Raw genomic sequence first — 22,480 nt, 5'->3', positions numbered from 1 at the left:
TTGTTTGGCTTCCTAAAAAACTGTGTGAATGTAATTTAGACTAAGACAGTATATCACAAATAAAAAGAGGGTTGAGTCCCCTTTAAAGTTCAGGTACAAGTCAATTCATTGCCTTTTTTCTGACTTAAGCTTTCTTAGTTAAGAACATGGGATGGAGCTCTTAAATTTAAACTCTAAAAAGCATTACATAGAATAATTTAACTTGTACAAATGTTATTTTTTTTAAATATTGCAATAATATTGTATTGTGGACTTCATATCGTGATATTATCGTATCATGAGATTTGATATTGTTACATCCGTAGAATGCACAGATCTAGTATTCGATTACTGCCTACTTAAGACACTACTGTCTGCATTTAAGAGAAAACTAACTGGACATTTTGACATATTTTTGTGTTTGTGCCTATTTAAGCGCTTACCCGAAGCTCCAAGTAGCCTATAGCGTACTTGTAAATGTTTCACTCAATCTCAAATCATATATTACTTTACAGCAAAGAAAGGGAATATGGCATTATGTTTTGATAATCATTAGAAGACAAAAATCAAAAACTAAACTAAAATTATATTAATCGCACACATTAAATCACCTTTGAGAGCAAGGGGGACCCTGCTGCTTCAGGGGCCCTATGGTGTACTTTGCATATACGGAGGACCGGCACTGTATTATTAATATCAATTGTACAAAACTGTTGTTTTTCCAAATTTCAGTGTTCTTAAAGTTGCAAGGAATACATATCCATGGCAGATATTCTGTCAGGGGGTAACCCCCATGTCTCCACCAATATTTATATGAATGATGGTCTGCGGGTTTCAACAAGATTCTTAAACTTTTCTTGCTCCCTCATGTCTTGATATTTGGCTACATCCTTTAATAGCAGACAGACATATGCAAAGGCAAATTGCTGTTTATGCACATAGCACAGTGCCACACATTCGTAAACACTGACCACCCACTCACTGTTGTTTAAGCAACAGCTGCCCCGTCTATCTGATGCGGAGCTTACACCAGAATAGCATCTCATACCTCACAGATACATATTAATAGCTGACATCAAACAAGAATGAGATAAAAGAGGGAAATTCAACCACGTACAGTCACACACTCACAGCAGAAAGAGTCACGAGCGCTGGCATATTCATTCAGCGAAAGAAAAAACGAAAGAGAAAAGGGAGACTGTGTATTATCTACAAATGGAAATGAATCTAATGGATCATAAAGAAGGACAAAGTATGAGTCAGAAATAGAGGGGGAACGATGGGAGGCGAGTGGAGGGAAAACACAAGGATGCTCAGAGGAACAGAAAAACAAATAGTGCCTCTCTTACACGCACTGGGAAACACAGAATGGGAATGGAAGTGGAGGATATTCACAGACAGCACGCACGCAAGGCGATGCAAAACACACACCCACAAAAACAAAACGAAAACACATGATCCAGGCAGGCGGACGATCGGGCTACGTAACCTCTAGTGGCATGGAAGCACACAGACGAAGCGCCCGCAGCTGACTCTCCTACCTTGCAGCAGACTCTGTAGGTTCAGCTGAGCCTCCTGGTGCAGTTCCTGCACACACTCCGGCCTACTCCACGAGCCGAACACATTCACATGCTGTTGCCATGACGATTGGAAGTGGGCCGTTCGTTTGCTCTCCGAGTCCAAGTTGGTGGCGGCTGGCAGAGAGAGAGACAGAGGGAGGGGAGAAGAACAAGAGATGCAGATAGAAGGAGGAAGTCAGAGCAAGAGAAGAGGAGAGAGAGAGAGAGAGATGCGGAAAGAAGGGAGGGGAGAGAGAAAAAGATACATAAATATAAACTGATATACATATGTTTTTATATATTTGCATACTATGACAGTAGAGAGAGGTCCGACATCCAGCGGAGCAAATGAGCCACACACTAAATTAACAATCAAAGGGCTGTGATCTCGTAACATAACAATTAATAATAATTAATTCATTTCAACCCTAATATGTTTTTCTATCTGGCAGATCGAGCTGGACAGCCAACAGAAAGAACAAACATAGAACAAACAATGTTTTTTCTCTTGGTTTATCATAGTTTTGTATGCTAATGGCCTGTTCACACCAAAGACAATAACGACAACTATAACTATTAAGTTTTAATAATTACTCCAATTCTTCGGCAAGGATACAGAGAAACAATAGAGGGTTTGCACTTACAGTGAGGGAAATAATCCCTATTTGATCTCCTATCAAATAGCAAGATTTCTGGCTCTAAGGTGTTGAAATAACCTCAGCTTGTTACCTGTATAAAAGACACCTGTCCACAGAAGCAACCAATTAATCAGATTCCAAACTCTCCACCATGGCCAAGACCAGAGAGCTGTCCAAAGATGTCAGGGACAAGATTGTAGACCTACACAAGGCTGGAATGGGCTGCAAGACCATCGCCAAGCAGCTTGGTGAGAAGGTGACACAAATTAACCGTCAATCTCTATCAGTCTGGGGTTCCATGCAAGAACCATCAAAAAACAATTGGTAACACACTATGCATTGAAGGACTGAAATCCTGCAGCGGCCACAAGGTTCCCCTGCTCAAGAAAGCACATGTACAGTCCCAATGAACATCTGAATGATTCAGAGGAGAACTGGGTGAAAGTGTTGTGGTCCGATGAGACCAAAATCATGCTCTTTGGCATCAACTCAACTCGCCGTGTTTAGAGGAGGAAGAATGCGGTCTATGACCCCAAGAACACCATCTCCACCGTCAAACATAGAGGTGGAAACATTATGGTTTGGGGGTGTTTTTCTGCTAAGGGGACAGGACAACTGCACTGCATCAAAGGGACGATAGACGGGCCGTGTACCGTCAAATCTTGGGTGAGAACCTCCTTCCCTCAGCCAGGTCATTAAAAATGGGTCGTGGGTGAGTATTCCAGCATGACAGTGAGCCAAAACATACGGCCAAGGCAACAAAGGAGTGGCTCAAGAAGAAGCACATTAAGGTCCTGGGATGGCCTAGCCAGTCTCCAGACCTTAATCCCACAGAAAATCTGTGGAGGGAGCTGAGGGTTGGAGTTGCCAAACATCACCTTAATGATTTGGAGAGGATCTGCAAAGAGGAGTAGGACAAAATCCCTCCTCAGATGTGCACAAACCTGGTGGCCAACTACAAGAAACAGCTGACCTCTGTGATTGCCAACAAGGCTTTTGCCACCAAGCACTAAGTCATGTTTTGCAAAGGGGTCAAATACTTATTTCACTCATTAAAATGATAATTGAAATGTGATTTTCTAGATTTTTTTTGTTGTTGTTATTCTCTCTCACTGTTCAAATAAACCTACCATTAAAATTATAGACCGGTAATTTCTTTGTCAGTGGGCAAACGGGACAAAAATCAGCAGGGGATCAGCCCAAAACATGACAATTGGTCATTTTCGGCAGCAATAACCAGCAAAATATGCAAGTTTCATTTGGTTTAGTGGCACTGTTTATGTTCAGTGAAGCCAAGTAATGATGCGTTGTGAAAACACCACATAATTCTAATTATTTTTTAAATGAATTTCCAGCTGAAAAATGATAAAAGCATTGACAGCTAATCAGAACCTTTCTGACATTGAAGAGCTTTAACTTTTCAAGAGCCGCATTATAACAATATGTTAAACAGAATGTTACCATCTGTTGGTGTTATCTTTACAGTCTTACCATTTAGATTTGACTACTCACATAAAATGTCACGATTAAATATTACACATGACTGTTGGACTATGAAACTTGTTTTGTTAAAAACGGAATCAGAGACTACAGTACTTTGTTACTGATAATCTACATACTGAACAAAGAACAAACTATTCTTCTATTTGAACAAATACATCACACTGTAAGGTCTAAATGTAATGGTGTGGGCTAAAATGATTCATACATTTTTAAGACTTTTATAATCCTGCACACCACCAACATGTCTTTATTTAAAGCTTACTGCAGAGAGACAGAAAAAGACACTGATGAAAAAGGACACACTTATCTCCCAAGAGGTTAACTGAGCACACTTAATTACAACTTCAGCAGCAGTTCTAAAAGAGGAAATTAATATGCTATTTCTTCCTCTTACGTAACTCTGCCTGGTTTTCAAAGCATTAAGATTGATGGAATTCAAAGCAAAGTCAACATGTTGAGCATCAGGACAAACATAAGGGGCTTTAAAGGAGGAATGCGTAAGAATGGGTATATAAGACAGGAAAGGTGTATCTAGTCACAGTCCTTTTCAAATACAAACCTATAGGCTCAATATACCTTATTTTTAATACAACCAAGATTCTGGGCCTTTTGCCAATATGGGCCGATTAGTGTAATATTCATGTCAATAGAATACAATAAAACCACATAATAAACTAAGTAACAAACAGCACCTTATTACTTCAGAAACTGTCTAATGTCTATTGTAAAATCTATTTTTTTTTCAATGTTTCCATTTCCTGCTCATCATTTGAACTCACATACATGCTACGCTTAATTAGTCCGATGTACTCACCTTCATTAGCGGCTGATTAACTTGCATGAGCTGGATCTTTGAACTACAGGACTTTAAACATGGCATGACGTCTCAGCAGCAAGACCCTTACATGACGACTCTAATGACAGAGGCCACTTGAGAACTGCTTGGCCTTTTCGCATGCAAGCATAGCATGTCATGCAGACCATAGCAACACGCTGTGTTGATTAAAAGCATATTTTATGTGTATATTTTGGTAATACTACCAGCCTGCCTTCAGAAACTCTAAATAATATATTGGTTTCTCATGTTTGTTTGCTCTTCTAAGTGGCACATCCAGTTAAAAGAAAACCACAGCCAAGAGAAACATGGAGAAACAAGCAGGCTGCTGTTGTAACCCACTTCAACATTTATAGGCATTTTGTCTCAACTCATCTCACTGTCATGGTGGAGAAACTGACCAGAGGATATTTGTCAGACTTCTCTGCTAGCACAACAACATCACATAAACTGCCCAAAGTGACAAAACTTAAGAAGAATTGGGAACTAAAGCCTCACCAGCAAAATTCTTAATAATCTCACATATGCCTCCTCCTTTGCACATGATAGGGATAGTTCACCCTAAAAATGATAATTCTGTCATTAATCACTCACCCTTATGTCATTCCAAACATGTAAGACCTTTGTTCATCTTCTGACGAAGAATAAAGAATAAAGATATTTTTAATAAAATCCGAGAGCTTTCTGACCCTGCATAGACCGCAACACAACGGACACATTCAAGACCTAGAAAGGTAGTAAGGACATTGTTAAAATAGCCCATGTGACATCAGTTCAACCTTAATTTTAAGATTTTTATAAAGCGTCGTGGTACTCTCGTGAATGTGCGGTGAAGACTGACACAGAAGAGAAGAAATTGTTGAATGAGGTACAAATAGTGTTCTAGTAGCTTCATAACATACAGTTGAACTTTCTTACTACCTTTCTGGGCCTTGAATGTGGTAGTTGCATCTATGCAGCATCAGAAAGCTTCTAATTCATTAAAAAATATCTTAATTTGTGTTCTGAAAATGAAAGGTCTTATGGCCAGTGTTGGGGAGTAACTAGTTACATGTAACGGAATTACGTAATTTAATTACAAAATAAATGTAATTGTAATAAGTTACAGTTGAAAAAACGTGTAATTAAATTACAGTTACTTCTGAAAAAATGCGTTTACAAACGTGATTACATCTGAATTTTTTCACACACTCACCCCCACTTACAGATCTAATTGACTCCTTTCATAAATTGCAATTAAATTTACTGCTCTAAAGTAAAAAAAAAAAGTCTGAATTTGTGGTGGCTGTGCTTTAAATTAAATTATTACACGGTACTGTGGAATGCTTAATTCTGATTGGTCAGTCACGACATTCAGGGCAACTTAAGTCAGTGCTATATGCTTGATCATTTTTCTTGGCGGAAGCTTTGTTTGGTAAGCTAATAAATTATTAAAGCTTAATTCAATATTATGTGGACAATGTCTTAATTCTGTCATCCTGGTATCGTGGACTCAATCTATTGTTTCATACAAACGCAGCTGCTGCCATTTTCATTTTATTTTTTTTTACACTGTAATGGATTATAAGATAACTAACAAACTAGTACTACTTCCTTAAATATTTATTTGGGGAAATGTTGTGTAAGAAAACTGGTAAGACTGCACTGTATACCTAAAATGTCTAATTTGAACTTGCCGTCTGCTAGCAACTGATTTCTTCATGGAAGCTTTGCGTTCAAATATTTCAACTCTGATCAGTGTTTCGTGTCTAATAATTTTGACCTAAACATCTAAATAATCTATGAAGCAGTTGAGTAATAAGTGGGATAATGTTGTTGATAATGTAGCCAGTTGTTACCACAAAATAAAGATGTATATTAACCCTTATGGTTTAAATGTTTCAAAATGAATAACAGTTGAAAATATTGGAAATTTAGAAAAGTAATCAAAAAGTTATTAAAAGTAATAAGTTACATTACTTTTATAAAGTAATTGAAAAGTTACACTACTTATTACATTTTAAATCAAGTAACTTGTAATCTGTAACCTATTACATTTCCAAAGTAACCTTCCCAACACTGCTTATGGCTTTGGAACTACATTAGGGTGAGTAATTAATGACAGGATTTATTTTTGGGTGAACTATCTCTTTAATGGGAACATATGACAAAATTGATACCTCACTAAGCCATAAATATATTGTCGGCGCCAATAGCCTTGTGGGCAGCACACCAACATACAGCAATAGGGCTGTACCAGTCAGCATGAAAATCATCCTAACACTGTGGTACGCCAAACACATTTAACATAGAGTTTGGTTTAACAAGTCAAATACTAAGTCTTGTTTGCATAATTGAAAAATTAGGAATTACTAGTCTGTGAGTTTGTACAAAAATGTTTTATCTTGTGGGTTTCATTTTTTATCTTCCCCACATTGAATTTTAAGAGTTTGTGCTTGTTAGGCAAGGCAAAGCGCATCAAGATATTCAGTTTGACTTTAAATTAACCGAGTCTTGTTGTTTATAATAAAGGAGGGCTTTATTCTAAACCCATAAGACTTTCGTTCATTTTTGAAATACAAAATACGTTTTTTTAATGATTCCTGAGAGATTTCTTTCCCTCTGTTGAAAATTCATTCCACCACAACTATGACACATCAAAAAGGTATGAAAAGAAAAATTAATGCATAAAAGTCAAGCAGTTTAAGTCTTTTGAAGAGAAATGAACGATGACACGTCAAGCAAGCACATCTGAGATTCCATTTACCATATTTGTAAATGATTACAGAATTCTCATTTTTGGGACTCTTTACAATCAGATCAGATCACTTGAGATCACACTATATCAGTGGATTTATGACATTAAAGGGCAGTCGTGGCCTAATGGTTAGAGAGTCAGACTGGTAACCTGAATGTTGTGGGTCCCGCTATGGATACAAATCTCAGTTTGACAGTTTACCAGCTGAGCACAAGCCTCCGTTACTAATTCCAAAATGTCACTTTAGAACAAGTAACAAACATTGAATTGCTTCATTGAAAGCTTATTGTATTACTGCATTAAAAGCTCACTGTATTATGTAGAGTATTATGAGATAGGGATGGTCTGAGTGATCGTGATTACCTGCATCTAATACAGCATTTCTTCTTCAGATTAATCCCAAATTTACAATTAGTTTGAATGTCTGCTGAGGCAAGCGTCATCTTTGTCGTAATGTTAATATCCTTTCATCTGTTAAGGGTGGTTTCTGAAGACAGCAATGCTTAGTGCATTTTTTAGCTGTGTTAAGCTGATGTTGAAACTAAAAATAACTTCTGCTCATTTTTTCAACTTAAAAGTCTTTACCGCTGACTTGTAAAAACAGCCTCTCGCCATTTAATGGTGGAACAATGTAACTAAAATCACCATCACAAACACACACACCATTTCTCAATACTAACCACTATCATTAAATACTACTATTATTTATATAAAATACAGTATTATATACCACTATTATTTATATAAAATATAATTTATTTATTTACACAGGCAGCGCCCTGATATACAGCATTGAATTTACATGAACAAACATGATGAGATTTTGCCAAAACGATTTTCTCTGGAATAAATAATAGATTAATGAGACCAACGACCGACTGTTAGATTTGCCCAAATTGAATTATATCTCTTGTTTAACCCTCTGGGGTCTGAGGGTGTTTTGGGGCCCTGAAGAAGTTTTGACATGCCCTGACATCTGTGCTTTTTTCAGTATTTTAAAAACATATTAATAGCTAAAGTCTAATTACATTGTAATCAGCACAAATTGGGTTACAATAATATGTAAGCAACATGAATGTACATGTTTGTGTTTTTGAGAAAACAATGTTTATCCGTGGTTAGTGAAAAACAATTTTTTTTAAGTCACTGAAATAACTACAGAGACATCAGAGCCAGCTGTAAATTCCAGTAGATCTGACCGACGTCAGGCTGCTCTCATGCGGGTTCATGAGTGCAGAGCAGCCGGTGACGATCCGGACCTCTCAGGTCCGAAATCGGTGAAGCAAATTTTTAAATAGACGGTATTTTTATGAACAAACTACATATTTGAACTATAAACAAGTACATTCTTGCCTGAAAACCGTTCTGTGACACAAAAACGGTAATATTTATAAAATGATACTGGATTTGGACGTCCGCCATGATACGTAAGAAGTACCGCAAGCAGAGTGATGCGATTACAAACTGTGAAATGGCTCTTGGAGTTCTGATATCGCTCTAATATCACACTCCTATCAGCCAATCAGATTCAAGGATCATAAAGAACTGTTGTATAAATGTATACAAGTTAATAAATAGTTCATAAAATTGAGACTCATTTTTTTCACACATGGGGATTGAAATGTAAGCTTTGTGTTTAGAAACATGCTGACAGATGCTTGCACAGATCCAATATGAGTAAAGAATACACTTGTAAAATGGTGTCAGTGTCCCTCACCAACCTGTATCGCCTTGCACAATTTTCTCACATACACGCAGGAATCAAATTGTGTTTTTGCTCTGTGATTGTACAGAGAGTGCTGCCAAAAGCAATTACTCTCACAGGATAATTGTAGTGGCATGAATCCCAATCCAAACTCTCTTTCTGCCCTTCACCCAATCTTTTCCTCTCCTTTCACTGATGTGTGAGATTGAAGCCTTTCCACACCGTCAAGCAGGACTACAGCCCTTGATGGGTTTTTTACAGGGTGCACATAGAGAACGTACATAGCGGCAGCGAACGGGAGGCGATAGTGATCTGTTACTCCAAAATGTCTGACAGAGTTAAGGGAAGGTTCATGACAACATCACCACCACACCTGGAAAGGCACCAATAAAGAGCTACGAAACACTGCAGTGAATGAATGTGATTTACAACAGCAGATGGTGCGTACAAGGCAAAACCAATCTCAGAACTCACAGTGATCGCATAAAACAGCCGCTCAATTAATTAAATCGATCAGCTAATGATGAAAACACTAACATCCACACTCAGCTGCCACATCTACATGGAAATATTCAGCTGAGGGTTGAAAACTATGATCCAAGTGTGAACTCAACACATAAAGTGTAAGCCAGACTAACACCCTACATGGACATAGCTCATATTTATGGAAATAATGTCTCTCTGTTGTCTTTCTCTCCATGGTAACTGTATAGTCCGATGGAGAAGATATGAGCAGAGTGAAATTTTTTTAGTCCGAGCCATCTTTTCTTTCCTGTGTTGATGTGTTTCCTGAAATGGTAAGATGGGCAGGACATGTCATAGGGTCTGGCTTGGACTGTGTCTTATGTTTTCCCAGCAAAACTACACTTGACAGCTTGTACCAAGGATGAAAGCAATGAAGACACTTTCAAAATGAATAAATTTCAGCCAATTCATTCTCAGTCAATGAAAAGAAATTATGTGCGAGAGACAAGTGAAGACAAAAACAAACAATGATTTGTTACTTGCTTTTGCTAGGAGGAGGCAGGTGGTATTTACACTTATATAAGACAGTGATTTATTCGACAAAAATGTACAAGTCGCCAAATTTTCTGTCTATGTTACCAGAGGAGAAACGGGCCATGTTTTTGTGTATAAAAAACAAGACACAGGACAGTGGAATATACTGGTTTAAATGGTAAACTGGTTTGAATTTTTTTAAATTGAGAGGATATCCCTGTTAACGGCATGCACTTCTGACTAATGGTTAGAGAACTTTTAGAACTAATAAACCAACTGTAAGAAGCCGTTAACAGAAGCTAAAGACGAACACAAAGAGGAGAAAATACTGTACCGTACACAGCAATTTCTCTGTTCACCAAGCACAAAATACAGGAAGAAAACCTAAATACTGAATTGAGGGTTTATATGAATGTATCTCTGAGGGGAACTGGCTGCCTTCAGAAAAGTTTAGATGGTATTTTCTTTTCACCTTATCTCTGTATAATGTATATTATTTGTAATATTTAACAGTGTTGTGCTGCTTTGTTTACAGGCAGTATTAACCAAGGAAACATTGTTTCGCTGCTGTTCCATAAGCGCCACCTGCTGTCAGAGAGTGAATTTGCATTCTTATTAAGCCTGTCTGCAATTTTTGTTTGGTGCTGATATAGGCTATTTTATGTAGCATAATTTTACGAAGCTGAAGTCATACTATTTTTATATAGATTAATCTATTGACTGATTTATTGATTAATCGATTAATCTAAACGATTAATTTCCCACAAAAAAATACAGTTTTACTTAAAGGAACACTCCACTTTTTTTGGAAATAGGCTCACTCTCCAACTCCCCCCGAGTTAATAAGTTGAGTTTTACCGTTTTGAAATCCATTCAGCCGTTCTCCTGTTCTGGCGATATCACTTTTAGCATAGCTTAGCATAGATCATTGAATCCTATTAGACCAATAGCATCGCATTCAAAAATAACCAATGAGTTTCCATATTTGTCCTATTTAAAACTTGACTCTTCAGTAGTTATATTGTGTACTAAGACCGGCGGAAAATGTAAAGATGCTATTTTCTAGGCTGATAAGATTAGGAACTACACTCCCATTCCGCTGTAATAGTCAAGGTAGTTTGCTGCCATAATATGGACGCAGCAAACGCAGTAATATCACGCAGCGCCTGAAGTTAGTTCTCAGCTAGGTAACTTCCAACGAGGAATGCTCCCTGTGCATGCAGGTGATCACGTTGTGCTGCGATGTGTTGCGTGATATTACTGCGCCTGCTTCGGCCATGTTACGACAGCAAACTTCCTTGACTATTACGCCGGAATGGGAGTGTAGTTCCTAATCTTATTGGCCTAGAAAATCGCATCTTTACATTTTCCGCCGGTCTTAGTACACGATATAACTGCAGAAGAGTCAAGTTTTAAATAAGACAAATATCGAAACTCGTTGGTCATTTCTGATACGATACCAGTTTGTGTAGCAGCATTTACTGTGAAAGGTGCCGCTCAGACACGCATGTACATAACCTACACGCATGTAAATAAAGCACATATATTAAACCTGCATCACATATATTTATTGTACAACTAAATTGTAGAGTTTGTGAATTCGCAATTATGCCTAATTATGATTTTTAAACGGATTTAATATATCATGCATCCTTAAAAAACGGTCTAATAATGCGTTTCATGGATTCTCGTCCGTTAAATGCGCCACTTCCTGTATTTTGCCGGTTAATCGAAGCGGGCAAAATGTAATCAGGATTTTTTTTTATCGAATACTCGAATAGAATCAACAAATCACAACAGCCCTATTTTTTCAGTTTTTGCTTTAAATTTTGAAATGATACTAATCTAACTTACATCAAAAACTGCTTATCCTATATGTAGCATGTTTGATTGGATTAAAGTGGTTGCAGTTGCAGTGGTTCTGTTTCACATGCATTCTGATTCATATAAAAGCCCAGTCAGGGAAAAAACGTGATTAACCGTGAAACTGCCAGAATCCTAAAAAAAAAAACTGATTTTAAGTCAAACCGCCCAGCACTAAGGCAAGGTCTAATAACTATTTTTTAAAAGGCTAATTCACACTGCTTCAACAGATGGCGACTGAAGTTAGTTAGGTTTTTTTTTTTTTTGGTCATTGTGTTACCCTGCTGCCATCTGTTGCTGTTGGTCAGTGCATGTTGACTTTGCCATGGAGTGTGACATACTGTAACAACTTTATTATTCAACAGTTCTTTTTGTTGCATTGTGGTACTCTTCAAAATGGCGCTAGGGTGACACAGAGGAGATGAACTGTTGAATAAAGTTTTTTTTTTTGTGCAACAAGAAGTATTCTCGTAGTTGAACAACTGATGTCCCATGGACTATTTGTTAATGTTCTTGGTACATTTCTGGACCTAGAATGTGGTAAGACTTTTGCTGTCTATGGAGGGTCAGAAAACTCTCGGATTTCATCAAAAATATCTTAATTGTGTCCTGAAGATGAATGAAGGTCTTACGGGTTTGGAACGACATACGGGTGAGTAATTAATGAAAGAATTTTATTTTTGTGTATACTATCCCTATAAACAATATGAAGTGAAAGACATAAACACAAAGCCAAAAAACGGTTTTAAAATCATGGGGCCAGGGTCTTGGATGTAGAATAGAACAGAATAGAGAGCAATAAGACTGGTCATTCTTTCACACACACACATTAGAAGCATTATTTCTCTCATGACCACAGTCTCTTCCCAATCACATAAATTAGCACACACAGATTCCATGACACCTCCTCCATTCCACATGTTTTTCCGCAGAAACATGGCACTGAGTGTTGGTGAGGCTGTGACATGTTTGCATATGCTGCAGTGTTGGTCCCAGCAGTGCTGACTGTAGTGACTGCCGCTTCCTCACGGCCCGTTCTGCACTGCTTCACCCCTCCCCGTCTGTTTCCTCTGCTGCCAGTATGCGTGTGTGAACGACAAGTGCTGAAAGACAGACTATTAGTGAAAGTGTGTCTATGTGTCAGTATGTCTGATAAACAAACACGCACATGCTCGCACACTTCCCAAAGAGGAAGTGTGTGGAGGATAGGAAATGTGAACACTGGCCTTCTGGAGTTAATCTGGAGTTAATCTGTTTAGTTAAACTAAACCCCGATCCTCCTCTCATCCTCTCCATTACTCTTTACCTCATATCCCCTTTGGCCTTATCCATCTACTCGTGTTCCTCTGAACACAAAGATTTCCTATGTACAAACTATCCTGTAGATGAGTCCCAAATGTGGTAACATTATTAATAAGAGTAAAGATGAGACAGCATTACAAAACACTGACAAGAGGCTACAGTGATGCTATGTTTCTACGTTTATTGGCTGAATAATATGCCTTATATGTTTTTATAAGGCCAGAGCTTTATTCAAAATTTCTTCACAATTAGCAACAAATAAAACGCAAATTTAGATGTAAATACACTATCAGTCAAAAGTTTTTAAAAGATTTTAAATGTTTTTTAAAGAAGTCTCGTCTGCTCATTTATTTGATCTAAAGCACAGTAAAAACAGTAAAAACATATTACTGTTAATATTTTTACTATTTAAAATAACTGTTTTCTATTTGAATATTGTCACGTGAGAAGGGAGGGGTCTGGGTCCAAGTGCGGGGAAGGAATAAATTTAATAAAAATAAACAAATAAACAAACAAACAAAAGGCCAACACGGCACACACAACTAGACTAAAGCAGGAATAAACAGAACTGGAACAGAAACAAACCATACGGAAGACAATGCAGACAGAATGAAGGGTGGGCGAAGAGCAACTTTATAGTCCGGTAATAGTGAACAGATGTGAGTGTAATGATGAGTGCTAATGACAAAGACAGGTGTGAACGATCAGGGAAGTGCAGTGCAAGGGGAACAGCGACCTCAGGTGACTGAGGGAAAAAAAAAACCCAGCCCAGATCATGACAGTACCCCCTCCCTACGGAACGGCTCCCAGACGTTCCATAAGTCTGGAGGGAGGAGGAACGGGGGAAGGCAAATCAGGGGGAGGGATGGCGGGCCAGGCCCGTGCAGCGGAGTCACGTGAGCGGACATCGCCGCCAGAGGAACATGAGCCGGCATCGCCGTCAGAGGAACGTGAGCTGGCCTCGCCGCCAGAGGAACGCGAGCTGGCCTCGCCGCCAGAGGAACGCAAGCTGGCCTCGCCGCCAGAGGAACGTGAGCTGGCCTCGCCGTCAGAGGAACGTCAGCGGACGCCGCCGCATCAGGAACAGAGATAGTGGTTCCCGCCGCATCAGGAACAGAGAGAGCGGACGCCGTCACCTCGGGCATAGAGTGAGCGGTAACTGCCGCGTCAGGAACGGAGATAGCGGTCACTGCCGCGTCAGGAATGGAGATAGCGGTCGCCGCCGCATCAGGAACAGAGATAGCGGTCGCTGCCGCATCAGAAACAGAGATAGCGGTCGCCGCCGCTTCGGGAACAGAGATAGCGGTCGCTGCCGCATCAGAAACAGAGATAGCGGTCGCTGCCGCATCAGAAACAGAGATAGCGGTCGCCGCCGCATCGAGAACAGAGATAGTGGTCGCCGCCGCGTCAGAAACAGAGATAGCGGTCGCCGCCGCGTCGGGAACAGAGATAGCGGTCGCCGACGCATCGGGAACAGAGATAGCGGTCGCCGACGCATCGGGAACAGAGATAGCGGTCGCCGACGCATCGGGAACAGAGATAGCGGTCGCCGACGCATCAGGAACAGAGATAGCGGTCGCTGCCGCATCAGAAACAGAGATAGCGGTCGCTGCCGCATCAGAAACAGAGATAGCGGTCGCTGCCACATCAGAAACAGAGATAGCGGTCGCTGCCGCATCAGAAACAGAGATAGCGGTCGCTGCCGCATCAGAAACAGAGATAGCGGTCGCCGCCGCATCAGAAACTGAGATAGCGGTCGCCGACGCGTCGGGAACAGAGATAGCGGTCGCCGACGCATCGGGAACAGAGATAGCGGTCGCCGACGCATCGGGAACAGAGATAGCGGTCGCCGACGCATCGGGAACAGAGATAGCGGTCGCCGACGCATCAGGAACAGAGATAGCGGTCGCTGCCGCATCAGAAACAGAGATAGCGGTCGCTGCCGCATCAGAAACAGAGATAGCGGTCGCTGCCACATCAGAAACAGAGATAGCGGTCGCTGCCGCATCAGAAACAGAGATAGCGGTCGCTGCCGCATCAGAAACAGAGATAGCGGTCGCCGCCACATCAGAAACAGAGATAGCGGTCGCCGCCGCATCAGAAACAGAGATAGCGGTCGTTGCCGCCTCATTAGAAACAGAGATAGCGGTCGCTGCCGCATCAGAAACAGAGATAGCGGTCGCTGCCGCATCAGAAACAGAGATAGCGGTCGCTGCCACATCAGAAACAGAGATAGCGGTCGCTGCCGCATCAGAAACAGAGATAGCGGTCGCTGCCGCATCAGAAACAGAGATAGCGGTCGCCGCCACATCAGAAACAGAGATAGCGGTCGCCGCCGCATCAGAAACAGAGATAGCGGTCGTTGCCGCCTCATTAGAAACAGAGATAGCGGTCGCTGCCGCATCAGAAACAGAGATAGCGGTCGCTGCCGCATCAGAAACAGAGATAGCGGTCGCCGACGCATCAGGAACAGAGATAGCGGTCGCTGCCGCATCAGGAACAGAGATAGCGGTCGCTGCCGCATCAGAAACAGAGATAGCGGTCGCCGCCGCATCAGAAACAGAGATAGCGGTCGCTGCTGCATCATAAACAGAGATAGCGGTCGCCGCCGCATCATAAACAGAGATAGCGGTCGCCGCCGCATCATAAACAGACATAGCGGTCGCTGCCGCGTCAGGAACAGAGATAGCGGTAGCCGCCACATCATAAACAGAGATAGCGGTCGCTGCTGCATCATAAACAGAGATAGCGGTCGCCGCCGCATCATAAACAGAGATAGCGGTCGCTGCTGCATCATAAACAGAGATAGCGGTCGCCGCCGCATCATAAACAGAGATAGCGGTCGCTGCCGCGTCAGGAACAGAGATAGCGGTAGCCGCCACATCATAAACAGTGATAGCGCGCGCCGCCGCATCATAAACAGTGATAGCGCGCGCCGCCGCATCAGAAACAGAGATAGAGGTCGCTGCCGCGTCAGGAACAGAGAAAGTGGTCGCCGCCGCATCAGGAACAGAGATAGCGGTCGCTGCCGCATCAGGAACAGAGATAGCGGTCGCTGCCGCATCAGGAACAGAGATAGCGGTCGCCGCCGCTTCGGGGACCGAGATAGCGGACGCCACCGCCTTCCCGCGGAAGAGCGCAGCCTCTGCCCTATAGGCGTCCATCTCCGCCAGACAGGCGTAGAGGTACTCAAAGCGAGCGGCCGACGCCGCCTCGAAAGACATCTCCCCTGTCTTGGGAACAGAGTGGGTGGTCGCCGCCCCCAAGCGGGCGTACGCCGCCACCAAGCGGGGGGACGCCGCCTTCTTGAAAAAAATTTCCCCGCTGGACCCAATTTGGCTGTCTGCATTCTGTCAGGTGAGAAGGGAGGGGTCTGGGTCCAAGTGCGGGGAAGGAATAAATTTAATAAAAATAAACAAATAAACAAACAAACAAAAGGCCAACACGGCACACACGACAAGAACTAGACTAAAGCAGGAATAAACAGAACTGGAACAGAAACAATCCATACGGAAGACAATGCAGATAGAATGAATGGTGGGCAAAGAGCAACTTTATAGTGCGGTAATAGTGAACAGATGTGAGTGTAATGATGAGTGCTAATGACAAAGACAGGTGTGAACGATCAGGGAAGTGCAGTGCAAGGGGAACAGCGACCTCAGGTGACTGAGGGAAAACCCCCAGCCCAGATCATGACAAATATATTTTAAAATGTAATTTATTCCTGTGATTTCAAAGCTGAATTTTTTGCCTCATTACTCCAGTCACATGATCCTTCAGAAATTATTCTCAAAAAGCATTTATTATTATTACGTTTAAAACAGCTGAGTATAATTTTTTTTCCGGTTTCTTCGATGAAGAGAAAGTTCAGAAGAACAGCATTTATCTGAAATAGAAATATGCTGTAAAATTATAAATGTCTTCATCATCACTTTTGATCAATTTAAAGCATCCTTGCTAAATATTAATTTCTATAAGCTCTATAAAATAATAAAAAAGAACAGAAAATGTAACTTACTCCAAGCTTTTGAATGTGTATAGTGTATAATGTTACAAATGCTTTTTATTTCAGATAAATGCTGATCTTTGGATATTTCTATTCAGCAAAGAATCCTGAAAAAAAATTACTCAACTGTTTTAAATATTGATAAAAATAATAATAAATGTTTCTTGAATGGTAAACCAGCATACTAGAATGATCACAGGAATAAATTACATTTTAATATATATATAAATAGTAAAAATATTTCAAAATGTAACTGTTTTTGCTTTACTTTGGATCAAATAAATGCAGGATTGTTGAGCAGAAGAGAATTAAAAAAATAATGAGAAGAAGAAGAAATCTTCCGGTCAAAAACTTTTGACAAGTAGTGTATAATGACTTTTTTCAAATATTTTTAAAATATATAGTGTCAATCTCAAACAAAAAGATTCAAATTGTTTTCAACCTACAAATGGCCTAATGCTCTTTCACACCAAGTATAATAACTATAATAATAACTATAAACTTTTATCAACAGTTCTAATTATAAGAGAATAGGGAAGTCCACACCACATCTTGACACAACTTTATCATTGGAATCACTTTGAGAATATTTTTTTTCAGCTAATGAACAATGAAAACAATGACAAAGAAAGAAAGAATGAAAAAAATAAAGTAAGGGAATTTACATGTTTACATTTTAACCACAGATGGTGATAGAGATGTCAGTGTTCCAAAGTGCACCTTCTAGCTGGAATACAGCACTGGAATGAAACAAGTGTATAGTACTGCCTCAGTAAAGACTGAAAACATGACAGACAAATCAACTGTCCCATGTGATTTCTGTGCACTGTTTGGTGCTGAATGTCTTTACCCTGTAAATAGTCTAATGACACAGTAATGGAATCAGATCACACATGCACAGAAAATGGGATAATGTGTCACTCACAGCTCCTTATCTCAGGGGAAACACATGTTAAACAGAGACAAATTCACTAAAATTCACTTTAAGGCAAAAGCTGTGTCACTAGCAGTAAAATGAATTTAAAGAACAAACCGTACAAGCTCTGACAGCTTGTGTAAAGGAAGTAGGTTATCATCTAACAAAGCAAATAGCAGGATGAAGCAGATACACAGTGCGTATACAAGCTAACACAATGTTTTAAAGTCCCCAAAGAAATTCCACTGGTCTGAAGCAGAAAGTTAGTGTCCAAGCGTGAGTGGGCTAGAAATGACTCAATCAAAAGAAGGACGAAAGCCATTTTTCCTCGAAAATCAAAATGAGCTCATGCTACAGTACAAATGCTGTGAACTTTTGTCCAATTTCTCCTTTTGTGTTTGTTTGGTGGCGGCTGATGGGGATTAATCTTGTACAGTCATACTGTGGTGTCAGAGCCAAAGCTTAATCTGCTGCTTATAGCAGTTAGCACCATAATAACTCTCATTTAGTGAAGCTTTTAAATGATGTCCAAACGAGGAATGAATCACACTCTGGCTACCAGCAGATCTGATGAGGAAAAGCCTTAGCTAAAAGAACTTAAAAGTCTAAAAATGAGAAGTGCAAGAAAAAATTTAAAATTTCATGCCCACTTTTATAAGGCAGTCAGTCAGGGTTGTAGACTAAGAGTCTAATCGACATTTTGATTGTTGAGATTGGCTGAGGTGAGCTCTATTTTCCGTCCCCGGCTGTGTTGATACAAAAATCTAGAACAATCCCACAGGAAAGCATTATTATGATGTCATTTGTTGCCCTGGTTTATTTTGGCTCCGGGTCCAGAGTATCCACTCAACCTGACTTCAAACTGGGCAAAAGATCCCAGGCTTCTTTGAGCTTTCACAGGCACCACATTTAAGCACATTCTCATTTACAGTAGGATCTGGCCTTGCTCAAAATTCACATGCTATGTGAATAAGAGCTCAGAGGACTCAGTGCTTGTGTGTATGTACACTCTCGGAAATAATTACAAAAACTGTACCATTAGTCTTGTCACTTGTACAGTACCAATAATAGGACAACTTTGTGCCTTATTTATTCCTAAAGGGGACATCGGATGCAAATTTAATTTTTAAATGGTTTGCATACTACCTAATCTTGTGACGAAAACGTACCTGTGGGAACTTTTTTGCAAAATGCGAAATACGTACCAATAAGTACATATCACTGCAGTTTCCAACAGAAATGAGCACTAGAGGCAGTAAAAACAAGCACTTAATGTAATCATTTTTGTACACAGTTATGATTACAGCTCCATACGTTTCATTTTCCAGGTGTAATCTTGATCGGTAGCTCAGCCAGCACGGAATTGGACTTAGGATGCGGAATTCTTGGGTACAAAACCTGTGAACAACATCGTGATGAAAGAGCTAAAAGATGAGAGATCAAAAAACTAGCTAAAATGGCATGCTTGCCCTCAGCCAGTTATTTGCTGTCTGCCATTTTCTCCGCGCTTGATCCGCTGCAGTAACAACATCTTGTAAACAATGCAAGTGTTTTGTTGTCGGATGAAAAAGCGAACATAAGAGTCTTAATTTTCTCCTGAACATCAGAGGCACTGAGGATGCAGTGGATTATATTTGTTTTTGATGGTAACGCACCACTAAATAAAAAAGAAGAGAGGGACTGGGTGAGAAGTGGCTCATTATCATTTAAAGAGACATGCACCAAAACGAGTCGCTGTGAACAAAGCTGTTTTTGACGAGGTAAAAAGGGGGTTGTTTTACACAACCATTGAGGAATGCACCAAAGTATTTTTCAGATATTTCATGAAGACCCTAAAAAATCATTCTTCACTAGTGGCAAGTTGTTTGAAATATTTGAAATGCACATTTTTCTTTCTTTTTTTTAAAGAGGAGGCTAATGAGTTTTCAAAAAAAAATCTTTTTTTGCAGTTTGTAACATTGCTATCCTTCAATGTAAACAGTACAAAGTTATTAATCAAAAAAAATTATTGTCTCTCAAAAGAAAGAGTTGACTCATCATATTTTCAAATCTTATGCCTGTTAATGCTGTACGTCACTGGGTAACACATTAGCATAATCCCCGCCTGCCCACAAAATACAAACACTCTAACTTGCCCACAAACACTTCCGCTAGTTAGTGTGTTTACATCATGTCGAGAAAACGCTGTGTTCTGTGCTGTGAAAGTAAGTTTGTTTTGTCTTCATTGCCGAAAGATGATAATGTGAAGAATCAGTGGTTAAAATACATTTTTTCCAAGACAGCCGTTCGATCCTTTTGTTGTGTGCTCGTCATTTTACCGAGGACTGCTTCTCTAATCTTGGCAAGTTCAAAGCTGAATTCGCTAAATGCTTGTCCAAGAAAGATAAGTCTGTACCTTCTTTATTTGGACCAACAAGCATCTCTGAACCACAACCTGTAAGTATAATTAATATGTTATGTGTAAATTTACAATTGAGTGCTCAAAATATCACGTTTTTTGTGCTAATATGTCATGTATACCTAGAGCAGCTTTAGGTTTCCAGGTAAACCAGAATATTACTGTCTTACTGAAATAGTTCACTATGAATCTACTAGTTCCTAATAATGTGTTGATTAATGTAGAGTGTCTTTGTTCTAATTACTTCGCTTTATTATAAAGAACGTAGAGATTTTGGTTTACAAACTGTGTTTCATCAGTCACGTTAGCACTCGGCTAACGAATCCACCATTATTGTTTTGTGAAGTGTTTACAGTTTAGCAGCTAAACTTTAGCTGTGGGCACAATTTGCTTGCATTGTATACAGAAAGACCAACCACAACAAACCTAGCCAGCTGACCAATCAGAGCAGAGTAGGCTAATGCAAAGGAGGGTGTTACAGACCTTAAGCTCGGAACTGCTTCAAACTAATTGTTTTGAAATATATATTTCAAATGTATATTCTGAGAAAATTACGAAATTTTTGACCCTAGATGCCTTTAAACCTGTTGTAGGGGACTCCAACACAAGGAAACTTTAAAATACCATATGGCCTGCTCTTTAAGATTTATTTTTGGTGTTTTGCTTTTATAATGATAGGATAGTAACTAGAAAGGAAGCAAAGTGGGACAGAGAGACAGTGACGAGATCAGGAAAGGTCTGTGAGCCAGGACTCAAACTCAGGACACCCGAAGCACGATGGCACTGTATGTAGGCATGCTTCCCATGACTGACATGCACATATTTTCTGATATTTTATGTCATACTTGGAATCAAAAATAAATGAATGCAGCCTGAAGAAAGTTCAACACAAAATGACAACAATAAAATCAAATTAAATCATATCTAGAGTTAAAAAGGACATTTTCTGGGAGCAATGAGATAAAGGTGTAACCATTTGAAAAAAATTACAATGTAGTCCAGACATTAAAGAACACAGTAAAATGCACACAAATACACTGGTTTCCATTGTTTGTGGGGACATTTCTATCCTCTTACCCTAACCCTACCCCTCACACAAAACTATGTCATAAAAAAGGCATTTTAGATTTTCAAAAGACTTGTAAGATTTATAAGCTTGTTTACTTATTGGGACCAAAGAAATGTCCCCACAATGTCAGAATTTACTGGTATTACTTCACTTGTGTGGGGACATTTGTGACCCTGGACCTCAAAACTAGTCATAAGGTATATTTTTAGCAATAGCCAACAATACATTGTATGGGTCAAAATTATCATATTTCTTTTAGATCATGTTCCATGAAGATATTTTGTAATTTTCTACTGTAAATATATTAAAACTACATTTTTGATAAGTAATACACATTGCTAAGAACTTCATTTGGACAACTTTATAGGCGATTTTCTCAATATTTTGATTTTTTGCACCCTCAGATTCCAGATTTTCAAATAGTTGTATCTCAGCCAAACATTGTCTTATCATAACAAACCATACATCATTGGAAAGCTTTTTTTTTTTTTTTTTTTTTAATTGACCCTTATGACCAGTTTTGTGGTCCAGGGTCATATTTGGTTCTCACAACATAGTAAATACCAATACACACACAAGGAATGATACAAGCAAGGGGTGCTAATGATGATCTGGCTGTATATTTTTCCACTTGTTTCAAAGTTACTTAACACGTAAACAAATAAATGGAATTAAATTATAATTTGAGTTTAAATTATTTCATTATGTGAGAAGAAAGAGACCACAGAGTGATATGAGAGACATGAAACCAGCGCAGCTATGTTAGAAATTGGTTGCCTGGGACAACAGTTAATTAACGGTCAGTTTAACAATCACTATACCAAAATATTCAACCCCAGTATGCCACAACTGACCAATTAAAGTAAAGTATTCCAGCGAGCCGTGTAATAATCACTGCTAATGACCTACAGTTTATACACACCCAAATAAGAAGAGTAGAGACTATTGCCCTTTAGATAACTTCCAGGTTC

General features: G+C 39.7%; 1 protein-coding gene across 2 annotated transcripts in view; it reads right to left on the bottom strand.

The window, feature by feature from the left end:
* nhsl2 (NHS-like 2) overlaps positions 1-22,480 on the bottom strand; it is a 125,641-nt gene that overhangs the window by 15,819 nt on the left and 87,342 nt on the right. For both annotated transcript variants that reach the window (XM_073835977.1, XM_073835978.1), the window contains exon 2: positions 1,521-1,673. In XM_073835977.1, coding sequence (XP_073692078.1) covers positions 1,521-1,673 — 153 coding nt within the window. The remainder of the gene's footprint in view (positions 1-1,520; positions 1,674-22,480) is intronic.

The sequence above is a fragment of the Garra rufa genome, chromosome 3 (assembly GCF_049309525.1).
Source record: "Garra rufa chromosome 3, GarRuf1.0, whole genome shotgun sequence".
In the NCBI taxonomy this organism is placed as follows: domain Eukaryota; kingdom Metazoa; phylum Chordata; class Actinopteri; order Cypriniformes; family Cyprinidae; genus Garra; species Garra rufa.
Note: the sequence above shows the minus strand (reverse complement) of the source record. Positions and strands in the feature narration are given on the sequence as shown.